The sequence below is a fragment of the Panulirus ornatus genome, chromosome 17 (genome assembly GCF_036320965.1).
Source record: "Panulirus ornatus isolate Po-2019 chromosome 17, ASM3632096v1, whole genome shotgun sequence".
NCBI lineage: Eukaryota > Metazoa > Arthropoda > Malacostraca > Decapoda > Palinuridae > Panulirus > Panulirus ornatus.
The window spans coordinates 56104997-56124348 of record NC_092240.1 but is presented as its reverse complement, the minus strand read 5'-3'; the positions used below and the strand labels follow the sequence as shown (position 1 = coordinate 56124348).

The following is a 19352-nucleotide window of genomic DNA, read 5'->3' as shown; positions in this document are numbered from 1 at the left end:
ACCCTCTCACTTTGCACACCACCTTGACCAAAACACCCTATATCTGCCACTCTATCATCAAACACATTCAACAAACCTTCAAAATACTTACTCCATCTCCTTCTCACATCACCACTACTTGTTACCACCTCCCCATTAGCCCCCTTCACTGAAGTTCTCATTTGTTCCCTTGTCGTATGCACTTTATTTACCTCCTTCCAAAACATCTTTTTATCCTCCCTGAAATTTAATGATACTCTCACCCCAACTCTCATTTGCCCTCTTTTTCACCTCTTGCACCTTTCTCTTGACCTCCTGCCTCTTTCTTTTATACATCTCCCACTCATTTGCATTATTTCCCAGCAAAAATTGTCCAAATGCCTCTCTCTTCTCTTTCACTAATAATCTTACTTCTTCATCCCACCACTCACTGCCCTTTCTAATCTGCCCACCTCCCACGCTTCTCATGCCACAAGCATCTTTTGCGCAAGCCATCACTGCTTCCCTAAATAGATCCCATTCCTCCCCCACTCCCCTTACCTCCTTTGTTCTCACCTTTTTCAATTCTGTACTCAGTCTCTCCTGGTACTTCCTCACACAAGTCTCCTTCCCAAGCTCACTTACTCTCACCATTGTCTTCACCCCAACATTCTCTCTTCTTTTCTGAAAACCTCTACAAATCTTCACCTTCGCCTCCACAAGATAATGATCAGACATCCCTCCAGTTGCACCTCTTAGCACATTGACATCCAAAAGTCTCTCTCTCGCACGCTTATCAATTAACACGTAATCCAATAAAGCTCTCTGGCCATCTCTCCTACTTACATACGTATACTTATGTATATCTCTCTTTTTAAACCAGGTATTTCCCATCACCAGCCCTTTTTCTGCACATAAATCTACAATCTCTTTACCATTTCCATTTACAACACTGAACACCCCATGTATACCAATTATTCCCTCAACTGCCACATAACTCACCTTTGCATTCAAATCACCCATCACTATAACCCGGTCTCGTGCATCAAAACCACTAACACACTCATTCAACTGCTCCCAAAACACTTGCCTCTCATGATCTTTCTTCTCATGCCCAGGTGCATATGCACCAATAATCACCCATCTCTCTCCATCAACTTTCAGTTTTACCCATATCAATCTAGAGTTTACTTTCTTACACTCTATCACATACTCCCACCACTCCTGTTTCAGGAGTAGTGCTACTCCATCCCTTGCTGTTGTCCTCTCACTAACCCCTGACTTTACTCCCAAGACATTCCCAAAACACTCTTTCCCCTTTACCCTTGAGCTTCGTTTCACTCAGAGCCAAAACATCCAGGTTCCTTTCCTCAAACATACTACCTATCTCTCCTTTTTTCTCATCTTGGTTACATCCACACACATTTAGACACCTGAATCTGAAGCCTTCGAGGAGGATGAGCACTCCCCGTGTGACTCCTTCTGTTTCCCCTTTTAGAAAGTTAAAATACAAGGAGGGGAGGGTTTCTAGCCCCCCGCTCCCTTTAGATGCCTTCTACGACATGTGAGGAATGCGTGGGTAATATTCTTTCTCCCCTATCCCCAGGGATATATATATATTATTTATTTATTTATTTTGCTTTGTTGCTGTCTCCTGCGTTAGCGAGATAGAGCAAGGAAACAGACGAAAGAATGGCCCAACCCACCCACATACACATTATACATACACGTCCACACACGCAAATATACATACCTATACATCTCAATGTATACATATATATACACACACACACACATATACATATATACACGTACATAATTCATACTGTCTGCCTTTATTCATTCTCATCGCCACCTCACCACACATGGAATAACAACCCCCTCCCCCCTCATGTGTGCGAGGTAGCGCTAGGAGAGACAACAAAGGCCACATTCGTTCACACTCAGTCTCTAGCTGTCATGTAATAATGCACCGAAACCACAGCTCCCTTTCCACATCCAGGCCCCACAAAACTTTCCATGGTTTACCCCAGACGCTTCACATGCCCTGGTTCAATCCATTGACAGCACGTCGACCCCAGTATACCACATCGTTCCAGTTCACTCTATTCCTTGCACACCTTTCACCCTCCTGCATGTTCAGGCCCCGATCACTCAAAATCTTTTTCACTCCATCTTTCCACCTCCAATTTGGTCTCTCACTTCTCCTCGTTCCCTCCACCTTTGACACATATATCCTCTTGGTCAATCTTTCCTCACTCATTCTCTCCATGTGACCAAACCATTTCAAAACACCCTCTTCTGCTCCTTCAACCACACTCTTTTTATTACCACACATCTCTCCTACCCTTTCATTACTTACTCGATCAAACCACCTTACACCACGTACTGTCCTCAAACATCTCATTTCCAGCACATCCACCCTCCTCTGCACAACTCTATCCATAGCCCATGCCTCACAACCATATAACATTGTTGGAACCATAATTCCTTCAAACATACCCATTATACTTGATCGCTGTTTCCCTCATCAGAGAGGTAGCCCTAGGAAACTAACGAAGAATGACCCATTCAGTCATATACAAACATATATACATAAATGCCCATACTTGCACATATGTATACACATTCATATCACCATATGTACATACATACATATATACAAACATAAATAAACATGTGTGGAAGTCGAGAACATTATCTCGGAAAGCAAAAATGGGTATGTTTGAGGGAATAGTGGTTCCAACAATGTTGTATGGTTGCGAGGCGTGGGCTATGGATAGAGATGTGCGCAAGAGGATGGATGTGCTGGAAATGAGATGTTTGAGGACAATGTGTGGTGTGAGGTGGTTTGATCGAGTAAGTAACGTAAGGGTAAGAGAGATGTGTGGAAATAAAAAGAGCGTGGTTGAGAGAGCAGAAGAGGGTGTTTTGAAATGGTTTGGGCACATGGAGAGAATGAGTGAGGAGAGATTGACCAAGAGGATATATGTGTCGGAGGTGGAGGGAACGAGGAGAAGAGGGAGACCAAATTGGAGGTGGAAAGATGGAGTGAAAAAGATTTTGTGTGATCGGGGCCTGAACATGCAGGAGGGTGAAAGGAGGGCAAGGAATAGAGTGAATTGGAGTCATGTGGTATACAGGGGTTGACGTGCTGTCAGTGGATTGAATCAAGGCATGTGAAGCGTCTGGGGTAAACCATGGAAAGCTGTGTAGGTATGTATATTTGCGTGTGTGGACGTGTGTATGTACATGTGTATGGGGGGGGGGTTGGGCCATTTCTTTCGTCTGTTTCCTTGCGCTACCTCGCAAACGCGGGAGACAGCGACAAAGTATTAAAAAAAAAAAAAAAAAAAAAAAAAAAAAAAAAAAAAAAAAAACATGTACATATTCATACTTGCTTGCCTTCGTCCATTCCTAGCACTACCCTGCCCCACAGGAAACAGCATTGCTATCCCCTGCTTCAGTGATGAAGAGCCAGGAAAACTAGAAAAAAAAAAAAAAAAAGGCCACATTCAGTATAGCTGTCATGTGTAATGCACCATAACCTATCCACATCCAGGCCCCACAGGCCTTTCCATGGTTTACTCCAGATGCTTCACATGCCCTTGTTCAGTCTGTTGACAGCCTGTCAATCCGGGTATACCAAATTGTTCCAATTTACTCTATTCCTTGCACACCCCTCACCTTCCTGTATGTTCAGGCCCCAATCACTCAAAATCTTTTTCACTCCATCCTTCCACCTTCAATTTGGTCTCCCACTTCTTGTTCTCTCCACCTCTTAACACACATCCTCTTTGTCAGTCTTTCCTCACTCATTCTCTCCATATGTCCAAATCATTTCAACACACACTCTTCTGCTCTCTCAACCACACTCTTTTTATTACCAAACATCTCTCCTACCCTTTCATTACTCACTCGATGAAACCACCTCACACCACATGTTGTCCTCAAACATTTCATTTCCAACACATCCACCTTCCTCTGCACAACTCTATCTATAACCCATGCCTCACAACCATATAACATTGTTGGAATCACTATTCCTTCAAACATACCTATTTTTGCTCTCCAAGCTAATGTTATCCCTTTCCACACATTCTTCATAGCTCCCAGAACCTTTGCCCTTCATGTATGTTTGCTTGAATGGATGCTTGATAAAATATACAATACAGACAAGTGCTAAATTTGTGTAAAAACACCACAGGCAATGCTAAATTTGAGTTCATGATAGAATTTGTTTATTACAAATTTCATTCATGTCAAAAAATAAACAATGCAGAAGATTCTAACATGTAGGCCTTCATGATTTAAATGTTAAGATTGTATTGTGTTATCTAGTGCTAACTGAATTTCATATGGTTTTTATGAGGCTACTTTGAGAAAGTTGTCAGTAAGCATGTAACTTTATTGTCACTAGAGTGGATATTATAGGACATCCATTTTTAAAACTTCAATATTTACAAGATTTAAAAGGAAAGTTTATTGCATATAATACATGAAATAAATTTCCATTCACTATGTTTTATAAAAGCCCTTCCTCCTGAAAAGTATGACACCCATGAATGTTTTGAATAACGTAAACACAGTCAACAGTAAGCCTTGCAAACTACAAACTAACTCGAATTCTCTATTCTTTTTCCTTGGGTAACACCATGATATTATTTTCTCCGTTTTAGCTTTTATTTTCTTAACATATTTTTAAACACAAACTTCAATAAATAATGCTCCTGTCCTATCTTTTTGCATCTCCTAAATACATGTTTATAACCAGAAAAATAGTAATAGATGAACAGGACAATTTTGCGTCCATGCCCAAAGTCACGAAAAATACATATGACATTTGTACTTGTCAATCCTAAATTACAAATATTATAGAAATTTGCTACTTGGATCTCTTGTACTTTAACGAAAGAATATCTTGGTCTTTTCACATAGGCATAAAAGCAGCTTTAGCCAATATATTTTGTACCAATCCTGCACAACTAAATGTTGTCCTTAAGGCAATAGCATTGCTGATAGTTTCTTTGATGTCATAATTTAGTAAAATTATTTACAAAGCTGATATCCAAAGTAGAGCATATCCTGAATATTTGCAATAGATTTCCAGTAGTCAGATATTTCATTCTATGATAAGTTAGAACAATTTTCTCAAAATAAGCACTATTTTCTCTGCACTTATAAAGCTGATAATTGCAAAAACCATAGTTGTGTGAGCACAAATTCAAAACATACTAATACCACAAGTAATACCAGTCAATGCAAAACCATGTACTTTTAAAATGGAAAACAAATCCATTTTAATTGAAAATACCTGAAAAATAAGTACTAACTAGTATTTCTGGTACAAGGATATAATTACAATCTGGTTATCACTTGCTCTGTGTATTATAGCTATAAAAAAGTAGCACTTTGAATATCAAAGTAATTTTGTATAAAGATGTCTTCTCTGTAAATTGGAGGTGATTTCCTAATGAACATTAATTCTTAAGAGATAACATATCTCAATATATATATATATATAAACCATCAAACTTGACAGGTTAACAATTTAGATAATGAAATCCCTCCCATTTTCTTTCAAAACCAACAACACCATTCTTTGACAACCAACTGCTGCTTATAGAAAAGATGCACTAGTGTGCGAGTAAATTCCTTTTTACATTAAAAGATTTTGTCATCTTGATCATATTACATATTTCAGTCATCTTCATCCACTTCCATACTTATGCTCATAAAATGAGTCATATCTATTGTTGGATCACGTGCTGAAGTTTCAGATGCTTCTGATGGCAGCATACCACTCAGGGCAATGTTGCTGAGGCCAAGGTTAGCAAGAGATAATGGTCCTCCAGTCACATGGTCTCCATGGTACACCATTGCATCCAATACTGATGGATAAGCAGATTTTCTTCCACCTTCACAAAGAGCAAGATGCCGTGCTGTGGTAAGAAAAACATCAAATAATGAGAAAAGGCAAAGTTCCACCATACATTTGACAATCATATCATCTCAATGTGTTCTCAGAAAATCTTCTTAATTCATAAAATTCACAATCCTCTCAACCTGAAGCAAGATCTGGAAATCATGTGTTCTTTACATATAAAAATAGATGAGGAAAAAGAACCATAAATTTACAAAAACTTATTACAGCCACAAGATAGTAATTCTTAACAGCATGTTTATAAATTTTTGAGATTTCTTAATTTCTATTTCCTCCCTTATAAGAACTTAGTGTTATCTTTTGTTGCCATATAATATCATACCCTCAGGATAAAGGGAAGTTTAAGGGCACCTACGCACTTATAATGAATGATATGAAAAACACATACATCTTTGCTCAACTAGAATTTCTCTACTTGTTTATGTTACAACTTCCTTTATTTGCTTTCAGTGCCCTTATATGCTCTATGATCTCTTAACCTCTCTAAAACCCATGATGCAACTACCAAATACCCTTCATCGCAATGACTTCATTAACCTGTCATAACTTCCTTCACTATACATCCACATGTTGGGAATCCAAAATCCTAGGGGGTAAGATGTGTTTTGGAACTTGGAATTTTTCTGTTTTTGGATTATCAGCATAATTACTGCGGCTACACTCAGTGGGGTTCCACACTTTGTCCTTGATTTTCTGATAAAATCACAGAATGATTTTCCTTGCTAAGCAAAAGTCTCGTTTTTGAAAACCCGCTCTGAACCACCAGGAACTATCCAAAATAAAATCAATTAAACATTTGAATGGATTTTTTGTCCTTCGTTCCACAAGTTGTGTTTTTTTTTTTGTTCTTGTTCACTTGTCACAAAGACTTGTGAAGTGGCAAAGATTCAAATACCTGAAATAGTTCTCCAGAACCCTCATTTGAAGCTTATTAATCTTTCTGATCAAGCCAAATCTCTCACTCCACCATGCTTCCTTCATCCATTTGGTGGCTTAGCTAACATTCTTGACAGGTTGAAAATAAGTAGATAAATAGCAAAATTTTACCTATTGAAAAAAATAATAACGGACTACTATATTCTGCAAAACACACCTCCAGTAAAAAAAAAAAATATGAAATCATACACAGCACATTTGGTAACATTATATATATAGATGCTCCCTAACATATGCAAGGGTTACGATCCTGTTTATGGTAAATACAGATTTCATTTCCAGAAGGTGAAAACCACGTAATTTCACCCAAACTGCCACTGCCAAGAATAGTCGAGCCTCCCCTCCCAAGATACTAGTTTGTTTTCGCTCTTACAATGTCATGCAGGTGCCTGTTTTCTATAGCTATCAGAGGCCACACACACAACTAAACTTGCCCACCACACTTATAACACCCAAAACTCCAGACTACACCATCATCACATTTAAAACATCACAACAATGAGCAACAGATATATGGGAAAGAAATTACTTACTACAAAAAAGAATCATGAAAGAAATTATTGAACCAGAAAAAATTCCACTTAACAATTTAGAAAATAGCACAAGCCTGAAATCAACTGAATCATCCATGATAGGCAACAAATGACTGTACTTTCCTTTAACGTCTTTAAAAGGATTTAGCCTTTACTTATATTACAATGAGACTTGCAATACACATCACTAAATCTGATCTTCCATCCACAAAGTCAGCAATTTCTCTATCTCATAGATAGTACCAGTTTGCTTCTTGCTTATGACAGCTGATTTTAAGGGAGTCAAAACTTTTACATGTTCTTTAATGAACTAAATGTCTTAAAATTGCTCATTGTTGAGGAAGCCAACCCAAGCTCACCTGTGAAAAAATAGGGCGTTTTCCTGACTGTGCTTTACGCTATTCATATTCATCTCTAAATCAATCACATTATATTTGTGAGGAGGTCCTCCTTAAATCATCTCTCAGTCATTTTGCAGTCATTATGAATTCAAAAGAAGGGTGAGATTATAACAAAAAGTCACTGAAAGTTTCAGAACAATGTGGCAGAGATAGGCACAGAACTACTACAAGTGAGTCATTGTTTATGTAAGATGCGCAACTTAGTAAAGATGCTGCCCACCTAACACATCCCACCACCGCACTCCTCTGCACGTGCTACATAGTGTTTCTGTTACTAATGCATTTTTTTCCTTGTCTTGAAAAAATAATGCATTTGAGTTTTGGGAAAATTTGCTAAAGTAGGATTTCCATAGGTCAAGTTTAATGTAAACTGGGGAGCCTATGTATTCCCACCAGTTCTTATTTTCAAAGAATCAATAATTTCATTATATACTTCAAAAAATATTAAATGTTCCTTTACAATGAACTGAATAACAATCATGGACAAAACAATCTAATGTTATCATATCCAAGGGATTTTAGATTGTTCAAAGCCATGTCCATGCACAATGTGATTTAGTAATGAATTCATTTGGGAACATCAAAAATAATTGATGTATTTAGCCAGGAAAGAAAATTTTGAAAGGCAATGTGTGCTGCATGCCACAAATTTGTCTCAAGAGCCACTTGGGCACATGTGCCATGGGTATGCCAGTCCTACCCCAAACAATGTATCCCTTATCAGCTATTTACTGAAATAAATGTGTGCAGACGATTCTTTACAGAAATACAATATTTGTTTACAAATGCACAACATTTTCAGTCACACTGTATGGTTACATTTTTAGAATAGAACCAAATGGTCATTTGCCTTTCACTGATTTTGAGGTTTTATCTATTGTTTGTTATCCCTGGGGATAGGGGATTAAGAATACTTCCCACGTATTCCCTGCGTGTCGTAGAAGGCGACTAAAAGGGGAGGGAGCGGGGGGCTGGAAATCCTCCCCTCTCGTTTTTTTTTTAATTTTCCAAAGGAAGGAACAGAGAATTGGGCCGGGTGAGGGTAGTCCCTCAGGGGCTCAGTCCTCTGTTCTTAACGCTACCTCGCTAATGCGGGAAATGGCGAATAGTTTGAAAGAAAAAGAAAATCTATTGTTTGTATACTGAAACATTTAGATTTGCTGAGATTTTATAGGTAATAATGATAACACAAGAATGGATGCATTAAAATAACTCAGCAATTTAGGGGAAGATTGAATTCAAAGTCAGTATCATGCAAAATAATAAGTTTTGTACAGCTATACACAAATAGAAGACTTAACATTTTCCATCTACAAAGCTAAATACAATCAATGCAGTATATTAATGCAGTATATAACATTTGGCTTCAGGAACCTGTGGAAGAAGGTTCACTGTCATCATCAGCCAGGACATATGAAGATGAGCCAGGAACTGAATTGTCTTGTGATGAAGGAGCAGTGTGAAGGGTGGCCTTTTTGAAAAAATGTTCCCATGTTGTTTCTGTCCAAGCAGTCTCCCTCTCATTGAATAAACTGCCATAGTCTCTTACTCACTGATAAATGCATGTTGTTCAAGGCCATCATTTAACATTTCACATACATTCACCATATCATCTATGGGTACTTTTTCAACTGTGTTCACAATATCATCATCAGTCCTTTCCCCTTGTTTGATTTAACTTCAATTCAGCAATCTTCTGATCACTCAAAAATGCAACACGGAACATCCTTTTCAATATTCAACACTTCTCCAATGTCCCATCAGTCTTCATCTGGTGGATCATCTTTGTTACACATTGCCGAAAGCAAAGCATAAGCAGCTGCATAGATGGCTTCCCTAATGCTAAACTCTTTTTTAAAAACTTGCACTCCATGCTCATAAAATTCCTTTGTTACAAGGCTGAGTTAAAGATGTCACATTGGTAGGAGGTAAATGCAGAAAATGTTAGTTTTCTTTCAAACTTGCTTCCCAACAATGAGGTTGTGCCACTGGTTAAGTGGTTGTTGAACCAGTAAGAAAATATGTCCCTTGATTATCCATGCTTCCTTATTGGTATAATAAAGAATAGGTTAACTTTGTACACGCTTAAAGCACCTTGCACATTTGCTTTTCCTCACCACTAGCCATTTACATTAATACATACCTGCTGCATTTGCACACCAAAAAACAGTTAGCCTGTCCTTCGTGTTCTTAATTCCAGATGGTGCCCATTCATCAGCCATTGTTAAAACATTTGCAGTCACCTTCAATTTCCAGTTCATGATATATCTTAGTTTATTTCATGATGGACATACCATTTAAAGTCAGAGGCAAATGTTCATGCCTAAGCTGATGAATGCACTCTTTCAACAACATAAAGATCATCATTTTTTGCCCTATGCAATGTTTTCTTGTTTTTCACTCATTTCTGTTCATCACTTTCAGCATAAAACTTCAAAATCTTGTCTTTTTCTTTAAATCATAAACTGTGGTAATTCCCGGTCCACACTCCACAGTCGGATGCCTCACAGAAACACCACAATCAAGTTTCTGCAGTAACTCCATTTTCCTCGCTATTGGTAATGAAGGAATGCTTTCTTTTCTTCTCTGTTATCCAAAGGGATATATATATATATATATATATATATATATATATATATATATATATATAAGAGTGAGTGCACAAATTACAGAGGTATAAGTTTGTTGAGTATTCCTGGTAAATTATATGGGAGGGTATTGATTGAGAGGGTGAAGGCATGTACAGAGCATCAGATTGGGGAAGAGCAGTGTGGTTTCAGAAGTGGTAGAGGATGTGTGGATCAGGTGTTTGCTTTGAAGAATGTATGTGAGAAATACTTAGAAAAGCAAATGGATTTGTATGTAGCATTTATGGATCTGGAGAAGGCATATGATAGAGTTGATAGAGATGCTCTGTGGAAGGTATTAAGAATATATGGTGTGGGAGGCAAGTTGTTAGAAGCAGTGAAAAGTTTTTATCGAGGATGTAAGGCATGTGTACGTGTAGGAAGAGAGGAAAGTGATTGGTTCTCAGTGAATGTAGGTTTGCGGCAGGGTTGTGTGATGTCTCCATGGTTGTTTAATTTGTTTATGGATGGGGTTGTTAGGGAGGTGAATGCAAGAGTTTTGGAAAGAGGGGCAAGTATGAAGTCTGTTGGGGATGAGAGAGCTTGGAAAGTGAGTCAGTTGTTGTTCGCTGATGATACAGCGCTGGTGGCTGATTCATGTAAGAAACTGCAGAAGCTGGTGACTGAGTTTGGTAAAGTGTGTGAAAGAAGAAAGTTAAGAGTAAATGTGAATAAGAGCAAGGTTATTAGGTACAGTAGGGTTAAGGGTCAAGTAAATTGGGAGGTAAGTTTGAATGGAGAAAAGCTGGAGGAAGTGAAGTGTTTTAGATATCTGGGAGTGGATCTGGCAGCGGATGGAACCATGGAAGCGGAAGTGAATCATAGGGTGGGGGAGGGGGCGAAAATTCTGGGAGCCTTGAAGAATGTTTGGAAGTCGAGAACATTATCTCGGAAAGCAAAAATGGGTATGTTTGAAGGAATAGTGGTTCCAACAATGTTGTATGGTTGCGAGGCGTGGGCTATGGATAGAGTTGTGCGCAGGAGGGTGGATGTGCTGGAAATGAGATGTTTGAGGACAATATGTGGTGTGAGGTGGTTTGATCGATTAAGTAATGTAAGGGTGAGAGAGATGTGTGGAAATAAAAAGAGTGTGGTTGAGAGAGCAGAAGAGGGTGTTCTGAAATGGTTTGGTCACATGGAGAGAATGAGTGGGGAAAGATTGACCAAGAGGATATATGTGTCTGAGGTGGAGGGAACGAGGAGAAGTGGGAGACCAAATTGGAGGTGGAAAGATGGAGTGAAAAAGTTTTTGAATGATCGGCGCTTGAACATGCAGGAGGGTGAAAGGCGTGCAAGGAATAGAGTGAATTGGAACGATGTGGTATACCGGGGTTGACGTGCTGTCAATGGATTGAACCAGGGCATGTGAAGCGTCTGGGGTAAACCATGCAAAGTGTGTGGGGCCTGGATGTGGAAAGGGAGCTGTGGTTTCGGTGCATTATTACATGACAGCTAGAGACTGAGTGTGAACGAATGGGGCCTTTGGTGTTTTTCCTAGCGCTACCTCGCACATATGAGGGGGGAGGGGGTTGTTATTCCATGTGTGGCAGGGTGGCGATGGGAACAAATAAAGGCAGACTATGAATTATGTACATGTGTATATATGTATATGTCTGTGTGTGTATATATATGTGTACATTGAGATGTATAGGTATGTATATTGTGCTTGGGTGGACATGTATGTATATACATGTGTATGTGGGCGGGTTGGGCCATTCTTTCGTCTGTTTCCTTGCACTACCTCGCTAACGCAGGAGACAGCGACAAAGCAAATAAATAAAATAATTTCTTTCTTTCATACTATTTGCCATTTCCCGCATTAGCCAGGTAGTGTTAAGAACAGACGACTGGGCCTTTGAGGGAATATCCTCACCTGGCCCCCTTCTCTGTTCCTTCTTTTGGAAAATTAGAAAAAAAATGAAAGGGGAGGATTTCCAGCCTCCCGCTCCCTTCCCTTTTAGTCGCCTTCTACGACACGCAGGGAATATGTGGGAAGTATTCTTTCTCCCCTATCCCCAGGGATATATATATATATATATATATATATATATATATATATATATATATATATATATATATATATATATATATTTTTTTTTTATTTATTTATTTATTTATTTTGCTTTGTCGCTGTCTCCCGCGTTTGCGAGGTAGCGCAAGGAAACAGACGAAAGAAATGGCCCAACCCACCCCCATACACAATGTATACACACACACACGTCCACACACGCAAATATACATACCTATACATCTCAGTGTACACATATATATACATACACAGACACATACATATATGCCCATGCACACAATTCACACTGTCTGCCCCCACTCACTCCCATCGCCACCTCGCCACACATGGAATACCATCCCCCTACCCCCTCATGTGTGCGAGGTAGCGCTAGGAAAAGACAACAAAGGCCCCATTCGTTCACACTCAGCCTCTAGCTGCCACGCAATAATGCCCGAAACCACAGCTCCCTTTCCACATCCAGGCCCCACACAACTTTCCATGGTTTACCCCAGACGCTTCACATGCCCTGATTCAATCCACTGACCACGTCAACCCCGGTATACCACATCGATCCAATTCACTCTATTCCTTGCCCTCCTTTCACCCTCCCGCATGTTCAGGCCCCGATCACACAAAATCTTTTTCACTCCATCTTTCCACCTCCAATTTGGTCTCCCACTTCTCCTCGTTCCCTCTACCTCCGATACATTTATCCTCTTGGTCAATCTTTCCTCACTCATTCTCTCCATGTGCCCAAACCATTTCAAAACACCCTCTTCTGCTCTCTCAACCACACTCTTTTTATTTCCACACATCTCTCTTACCCTTACATTACTTACTCGATCAAACCACCTCACACCACACATTGTCCTCAAACATCTCATTTCCAGCACATCCACCCTCCTGCGCACAACTCTATCCATAGCCCACGCCTCGCAACCATACATGTTCACCCCTATCCCCAGGGATAGGGGTGAACATGTATATGATTATCAATTCATGCATTACATATGAACCTACTGAAAATAATCATATAGATAAAATATATAAAACAGAATTTACCTTATCATTCACATGGTAAAAGATGTGCTTTGGAGTGAAAAATGACCCCCAACTGTATGATGCTGTACTGAACATATTTCTCTATGTAAGGTACTTTTAGTGTACAAATTAGTCAAGAACATATTAAAGAAAACTGTTGAATAAATATATAAAAACACACTTTACCATATCATAGGGGTTTAGGGCCAAAAGGCAAAATTGCTGGAAATAATTCTCAAAAACCTTTTGTACACAACTGAAATGATATACAGTACTGTGCAAAATAATACACTAAATATCGAATAAATAAAAATAATATAAAAAAAAACATGCAGAAAATAATCGTCAGCTATTGTTTCTGCCCCTATTTTCAAACTAACTTATCATCTGGCCTAAACTCTAAAGCCAGCATCAGTTTGGGATGTGACAAACCCTGAAATATGCCAAAACCAGCTTAAATGTAAAGAATAACAAAATGTAAGCAATCTAAATTGCCTAGGTTTTGTTAAAATGAGCTTGTAGAACAATGTTTGATAGGGGGAAAAAAGTAACCAAAGAAAAAGTAATAATTTTACTTTAATACCCTAACCAGAATGGTCTCCCACACATCAATCAATGCAAATCTTTAAGAAAAAAAATCCATAAAAGAAGTTATATCATAAGCCTAAACATAACCTTGGAGAAATGAAAATCTTGTGGTGGTAGCATAATGGTAAAAAAGCATCAAAAATTTCACTGTGCTGACATGTCTCCCAAAAGGTCATTTGCCTACTGTGGTATTATCATATGCAGTTTCAAGTATACATTCTCAAGAAAGTGTATACCATTTTGCCAACTATGGCATGTAGTTCTAAGTACTTATATTTATTTATCATACTTAGTTGCTGTCTCCCACATTAGCAAGGTAGCGCAAGGAAACAGACGAAAGAATTGCCCAACCCACCCACATACACGTATAAACATAAAATGCCCACACACGCACATATACATACCAATACATTTCAACGTATACCTACAAAGACATATATACACATGCACATATCCATACTTGCTGCCTTCATCCATTCCCGTCACCCCCCCCCCCCCCCCCCCCCCACACACACACACACACACACACACACACCACACACGCACATTTGTTCACACTCAGTCTATAGCTGTCATGTGTATCACACCAAAACCACAGCCCCCTTTCAAAATCCAGACCCCACAAAATTTTCCATGGTTTACCCCAGATGCTTCACATGCCCTGGTTCAATCCATTGACAGCACCTCAGCCCCGGTATACCACATTGTTCCAATTCACTCTATTCCTTGCATGCCTTTCATCCACTTCTCATTCCCTTAACCTCTGACACATATATCCTCTTTGTCAATTTTCCTCACTCATTCTCTCTATGTGACCAAACCATTTCAATACACTCTTCTGCTCTCACAACCACACTCTTTATTATCACACATCTCTCTTATCCTTTCATTATTTACTCGATAAAACCAAATATTGTCCTCAAACGTTTCATTTCCAACACATCCACCCTCCTCCACACAACCCTATCTTTAGCCCACACCTAGCAACCATAACATTGTTGGAATGACTATTCCTTCAAACATACCAATTTTTGCTCTACAAGATAACGTTCTCGCCTTCCACACATTTTTTAATGCTCCTAGAACCTTTGCCCCCTCCCCCTCCCTGTGACTCACTTCCGCTTCCATGGTTCCATCTGCTGCTAACTCCACTCCCAGATATCTAAAACAATATGTGGTGTGAGATGGCTTGATCGAGTAGGTAATGAAAGGGTAAGAGAGATGTGTGGTAATAAAAAAGAGTATGGGTGAGAGAGATGAGGATGTTTTGAAATGGTCTGATCACATGGAGAGAATGAGTGACGAAAGATTGACAAAGAGGATATATGTATCAGAGGTGGAGGGAACGAGGAGAAGTGGGAGACCAAATTGGAGGTGGAAAGATGGAGTGAAAAAGATTCTGAGTGATCGGGGCCTGAACATGCAGGAGGGTGAAAGGCACGCAAGGAATAGAGTGAATTGGAACGATGTGGTATACCAGGGTCGACGTGCTGTCAATGGATTGAACCAAGGCATGTGAATTGTCTGGGATAAACCATGGAAAGTTTTGTGGGGCCTGGATGTGGAAAGGGAGCTGTGGTTTCGGTGCATTATACATGACAGCTAGAGATTGAGTGTGAACGAATGTGGCCTTTGTTGTCTTTTCCTAGCGCTACCTTGCGCACATGCAGGGGGAGGTGGTTGTCATTTCATGTGTGGCGGGATGGCGACGGAAATGAATAAGGGCAGACAGTATGAATTATGTACATGTGCATATATGTATATGTCTGTGTGTGTGTGCATATATATGTATATGGTGAGATGTATAGGTATGTATATGTGCATGTGTGGACATGTATGTGGGTGGGTTGGGCCATTCTTTTGTCTGTTTCTTTGCGCTACCTCGCTAACGTAGGAGACAGTGACAAAGTATAATAAATAATAAATCTTCAGTAAATATGGAGAAATTTTATTAGCACCATGAGCTTAGTATGGGTTATGACCTTTCAGAATTCTGCTAAGTCTTTTCTGGATATCTTGGTGTTTTCTAAACCCTCTTACCCATTCCATTAACTAATGTTGGGGCTACAGAGTCCTCCACTATGAAAATCCTTTTGAATTTGCCATTCAGTTCCTTACATCATCTACAATTCTTCTCTCTCAGACTCTTAGCCTGATCACTTGCTCTATAACTGCTAAATTATTCCTGATAAAATGAAAGAAAAGTTTTGGATCTTCTCTGGTCTTGTCAACAATATTCATTTTAAAGTTACTCTGTTCCTCCTTTCTTATCCTCCTATACTCATTCCTTGCAAATGCTGGCTAGATGAAGTGAGCAATAACCTATCCATACACTCTGGGAAGGGAGTTCTAGTCACAGGATCTAGCCTCTTAAATTTTTTCTATAATCAGATGACATTCTACACACCTGTATGCTGTCCACTCAGGTTTACTCCATTCATCCAGTACTCTAAAATTAACCAAATACTTTTCTATATCTTTTCTAACAAGATTCTTTAATTTCATGTTATGGCTGCTCTATTCCTGCATCTTTCATAGAACTGTTCACTATCTACTTCATCAAGTTACGTGCATGTTTGTAAGAGTATGTACAAGAATGTGAAGAATAAGTAGGTCGAGACAGGAGGGATTTTTTTTAATACATATTCGCCACCTCCTACATCAGCGAAGTAATATCAAGAACAGATAACCGAGCCTAAGAGGGAAAAAATCCTCACTTGGCCCACTTCTCTGTTCCATCTTTTGAAAAAGTAAAAACAGAAGGGGAAGATTTCTAGCCCTCAGTTCTCACTCCTTTTAGTCGCCTTCTATGACACGCAAGGAATACATGGGTAGTACGCCTTCTCCCTATCCACAGATAAGCAGAGGATGGGTAGTTATCTGGTTATAAATTAGACAAGCAGAAAACTAATTCAAAGTATTGCTTCAACAAAACTCTCACCAAGATGATTGCCACTGCGAGTGCTGAATCCACAGATGCAGAATAACTGTCGAGGAAGCGTAATTGGTGGACCAATTGTGTAGTATCCTCGTTTGCTTCTTCCAGCAGGATGAAATACTTGTGCATGCTTGCTAATCATATTTCGGCAACATGTTGCATAGTCACACTTAGTGCACTTTTGATAAGCCCTGATGGGAAAGATAAAAAATTGATAAAATATGACCCTGAACATGTTCATCAAGGTTCAATAAAACTTCACTAGTTATTAGTATCATTAATTTGTAAATCAAGGAGAACTGAACTAAAAAAAAATTCCCAGCAGTCTGAAAACTTTACAAAAGGTTCATTACTCCTAAGTGTTTCAGCAAGTTGTATATAACAGCTAGAGAGGTTGGGTGAAAATGACATCATTGTTCAGCTGTTTATACTACCTCTTTAAGACAGGAGAAGCAACTGGGAAAAAATGAATATATTTACTATCTTAGCTGCATAAGTGCACTTTTGATTAGTAACCTAGATTTACACAGTATGTGAAAAAGTATGTACTTTTATATTCTTACTGTAGATGTGAAATTGACTGCCAGTAAAACAATCAAACAGATACATATAACCCGGTGAGTGTTGAGCTTGATATCATGGGTGAAAGGCCTGCAAAGAGTGTTGTTGGGACCATAAGATGGAGAAATATTCAGAGGGATCTCTCTCTTTCTCACTATGCTTTCTCTTTTGATCAGAAGAGCAAAGGAGATACAAAAAGATTTAAGACACAATCTACAAGTGGGCAGAGGTGAACCAAATGGAATAAAAAATGAGCATAAATGTATCTTTTTATCTATATCTTTGATGCCCATTCCCTTGGGAAACTTCCTCAAAGTGGAGGCCACAGCAAGTCTCCATAACTGAACTCCAATGCTGCTTCTTAGCCTTTAAGGGTCTAATTCTTAACTAGCCAGAGGCACAGGGAAACTAGTACAGTCTTCAAAGGTTCCTGCTTAAAGTTGCAACTGATTACTTCTACATGCTGTATCTACCTAATGCTACTGCCTGATGTTCCAACCTACTTCTACCAAATGCTCGTATCTAATGTTCTTACTACTTCTATCTATTGCTCCTACCAGAGAGAGAGAGAGAGAGAGAGAGAGAGAGAGAGAGAGAGAGAGAGAGAGAGAGAGAGAGAGAGAGAGAGAAAGAAAGAGAGAGAAAGAAAGAGAGAGAAAGAGAGAGAGAGAAAGAGAGAGAGAAAGAAAGAGAGAGAGAAAGAAAGAGAGAGAGAGAGAAAGAAAGAGAGAGAGAGAAAGAAAGAGAGAGAAAGAAAGAGAGAGAGAAAGAAAGAGAGAGAGAGAAAGAAAGAGAGAGAGAGAAAGAAAGAGAGAGAAAGAAAGAGAGAGAGAGAGAGAGAGAGAGAGAGAGAGAGAGAGAGAGAGAGAGAGAGAGAGAGAGAGAGAGAGAGAGAGAGAGTTTCCAGCCCTCCTAGTCCCACCCACTTTAGTTGCCAAAGAGAGAGAGAGAGAGAGAGAGAGAGAGAGAGAGAGAGAGAGAGAGAGAGAGAGAGAGAGAGAGAGAGAGAGAGAGAGAGAGTGAGTTTCCAGCCCTCCTAGTCCCACCCACTTTAGTCGCCTTCTACAACACATAGGGAATTAGTATACTTCTTTCACTCATACTTAATGATACAACATCAAGAGAAAACTGAGCCTTAGAAAAATGATCATTGCTTGACTCTGTTCTCTGTTCAAAGGAAATACGGATATAGATGAACAACTTTTTCAGTCAAAAATCTGTGACATCCAATTTACCCCACACTTCTTCAACACTTGAAAAACATTTTCCTTTTCTCCAAGATCTTCCATCAATTTGCAGTATTTATCTATTCATTATACTTATTCGCTGTCTCCCACGTTAGTGAGGTAGCACAAAGAAACAGACGAAAGAATGGCCCAACCCACCCACATACACATAACCCGCCCACATATACATAAACGCCCACACACGCACATATACATACCAATATATTTCAATATATACAAATATATACATACACAGACATATACACATATACACTTGTACATATTCATACTTGCTGCCCCATCCATTCCTGTTGCCACCCTACCACAAATGAAAAAGCATCCCCCTCCCCCCGTGAGCGCACGAGGTAGCGCTAGGAAAAGACAACAAAGGCCACATTCGTTCACACTCAGTCTCTAGCTCTCATGTGTAATGCACTGAAACCACAGCTCCCTTTCCACTTCCAGGCCCCACAAAACTATCCATGGTTTACCCCAGATGTTTCACATGCCCTGGTTCAATCCACTGACAGCAAGTTGACCCAGGTATACAACATCGTTCCCATTCACTCTATTCCTTGCACACCTCTC

At 39.4% G+C, this 19352-nt stretch overlaps 1 protein-coding gene across 1 annotated transcript in view; it reads right to left on the bottom strand.

Moving 5' to 3' along the window:
* Positions 1-4345: 4345 nt before the first annotated feature.
* The window catches only part of LOC139754813 (uncharacterized), a 58350-nt gene continuing 43343 nt past the window's right edge, over positions 4346-19352 (bottom strand). Inside the window, exons 7-8 of the mRNA XM_071672655.1 lie at positions 16981-17168; positions 4346-5900 (exon numbers count right to left, since the gene is read on the bottom strand). Of these exons, the coding sequence (XP_071528756.1) occupies positions 5659-5900; positions 16981-17168 (430 nt within the window). The 3' untranslated portion in view covers positions 4346-5658. The remainder of the gene's footprint in view (positions 5901-16980; positions 17169-19352) is intronic.